The 1797-nt window shown below is 53.7% G+C and overlaps 1 protein-coding gene across 1 annotated transcript in view; it reads left to right on the forward strand.

Moving 5' to 3' along the window:
• Positions 1 to 3: 3 nt before the first annotated feature.
• MEST overlaps positions 4 to 1797 on the forward strand; it is a gene marked incomplete at its 5' end in the record, with an annotated part of 11694 nt that continues 9900 nt past the window's right edge. The window contains 3 exons of the mRNA XM_010000306.1: positions 4 to 104; positions 755 to 834; positions 1223 to 1300. Of these exons, the coding sequence (XP_009998608.1) occupies positions 4 to 104; positions 755 to 834; positions 1223 to 1300 (259 nt within the window). The remainder of the gene's footprint in view (positions 105 to 754; positions 835 to 1222; positions 1301 to 1797) is intronic.

A 1797-nucleotide genomic window follows, 5' to 3' on the forward strand; every position in this document is an offset into this window, starting at 1 on the left:
CGTCTACCTCCACATCCCACCCCCCAGGCTCTCCCCTGCTCTCCTCTCCTGGAGGTCCTCTGGGGGCTACTTCACCTACAGGAACCAGAAGATCTTCTACAGAGGTGATGGGGACAATCTTGGCTGTCCCAGTGAGGAGGTGGCCACGGGGATGTCCCCAAGGCCAGGTGGGGTGATGGCAAATCCCTTCCACAATGTGAACCAAACCTTCTGAGCTGGGTAAAACCACAAAGTTTGGTTCTTCTGCAGACCTTGGTTTTGTTTGGGAAAGGATCCCAAGTCCCTGATGGGTCAGAGCAAGAAGATCCCAAAAGACCTGGTTGCTGAACCTGGTGCTGGTGGCCATGGTGGCCCATCTGGTTGAGTTTCCAAAGCCATCTTTCCAAGATCCACCTTTTAAACCCAGGCAGGGTGATGCCAAATCCTTTCCACAATGTGAACCAAACCTTCTGAGCTGGGTAAAACCACAAAGTTTGGTTCTTCTCCAGACCTGGGTTTTGTTTGGGAGAGGATCCCCAAGTCCCTGATGGGTCAGAACAAGGAGAAGATCCCAAAAGACCTGGTTGCTGGAGGGGTTGTTGTTAAGTTGTGCTGAATGAAACCCTGGTTTGCACCCAGAACCACTGATGGCCACGGTGGCCCATCTGGTTGGGTCTCCCAAGGCAGCTTTCCAAGGGCAGCAGGGAAAAGGGCAAGAGGGGATGGAAATCAGGGTGGGAAAAGCTGCTCCTGAGGTGCCTCCTTCCCTCCCCAGACTCGCCCGGCGCCGTCGGCAGCTCCGACGTCGTTGTCCTCCTCCATGGCTTCCCAACCTCCAGCTACGACTGGTGCAAGGTGAGGGGAGCAAACCCCAGGGTTTCTCACTCCCAGGGATGAGCAGATGGACCCTCTGGTCAGCCAGGGTTGGGTGGGTGAGTCCTTCTTCCTGGGATTTGATGATGTCCAAGGTCCCTTCCAAACCAGGAAGATGCTGTGGCTCCTCTCCCAGCTGCCTGGAACCCAAACTCTTCTCACATCCCCCTTTCCCACAGCCCAAAGCAACAGGAAAAGACCCAAAACTGCTTCTTGGTGGGTTTTGGGGTTGTGTTTGGGGTGGTTTTTTTGGGGGGGGGATGCTCTTGCTGTTTGTTGGGAATTTCCAACCTCCTGGGAGCTGGAAGGACTTCTCCTCTCTCTGCTCCCATTGCTGATGTTTCTAACGTCCATTTCTCCTCTCTCCCAGATCTGGGAAGGGCTGACCCAGCGGTTCCACCGGGTGGTTGCTCTGGATTTTGTAGGATTTGGTTTCAGTGACAAACCTGTAAGTAGCCTGGGAGTTGCTTTTTGTTTTGTTTTGTTTTTTGGTCCCAGAGGTGGTTTCTGCCTGGACAACAACCCTGGAAAATTGGTGTTGGAGTCCAGGTTCTTCTCCCATTTCCACCTGGAGATGGAATAAGACATTGTCGTGGTGGGAAGGATGAGGGAGGTGAGTGGTGGAGATTGGCTCTGTCACCATCTTGGCTTTATTGGGTTTGAGGTGACTCCAAAACACACCTTGGCCTCTTTAGGACATGGGCAGGGCTCCTGGGGGCTTGTGGACAAAACTGCTGGCCCAGGACATCCTGACTGCTCTGTCCAGGGTCTGGTCTCCAGCCCATATTCTTCAGTTTAGGTGTTTATTCTGGAGTTTGTGGGCTCATGGTGGGTGATAGAACCATGGAATGGTTTGGGTTGGAAGGGACCTTAAGCATCATCTATTTCCAACCCCCTGCATGGGCAGGGACACCTCCCACCATTCCAGGCTGCTCCAAGCCCCAT

The sequence above is a fragment of the Chaetura pelagica genome, unplaced genomic scaffold, assembly GCF_000747805.2.
Source record: "Chaetura pelagica isolate M959 unplaced genomic scaffold, ChaPel_1.0 scaffold466, whole genome shotgun sequence".
In the NCBI taxonomy this organism is placed as follows: Eukaryota; Metazoa; Chordata; class Aves; order Apodiformes; family Apodidae; genus Chaetura; species Chaetura pelagica.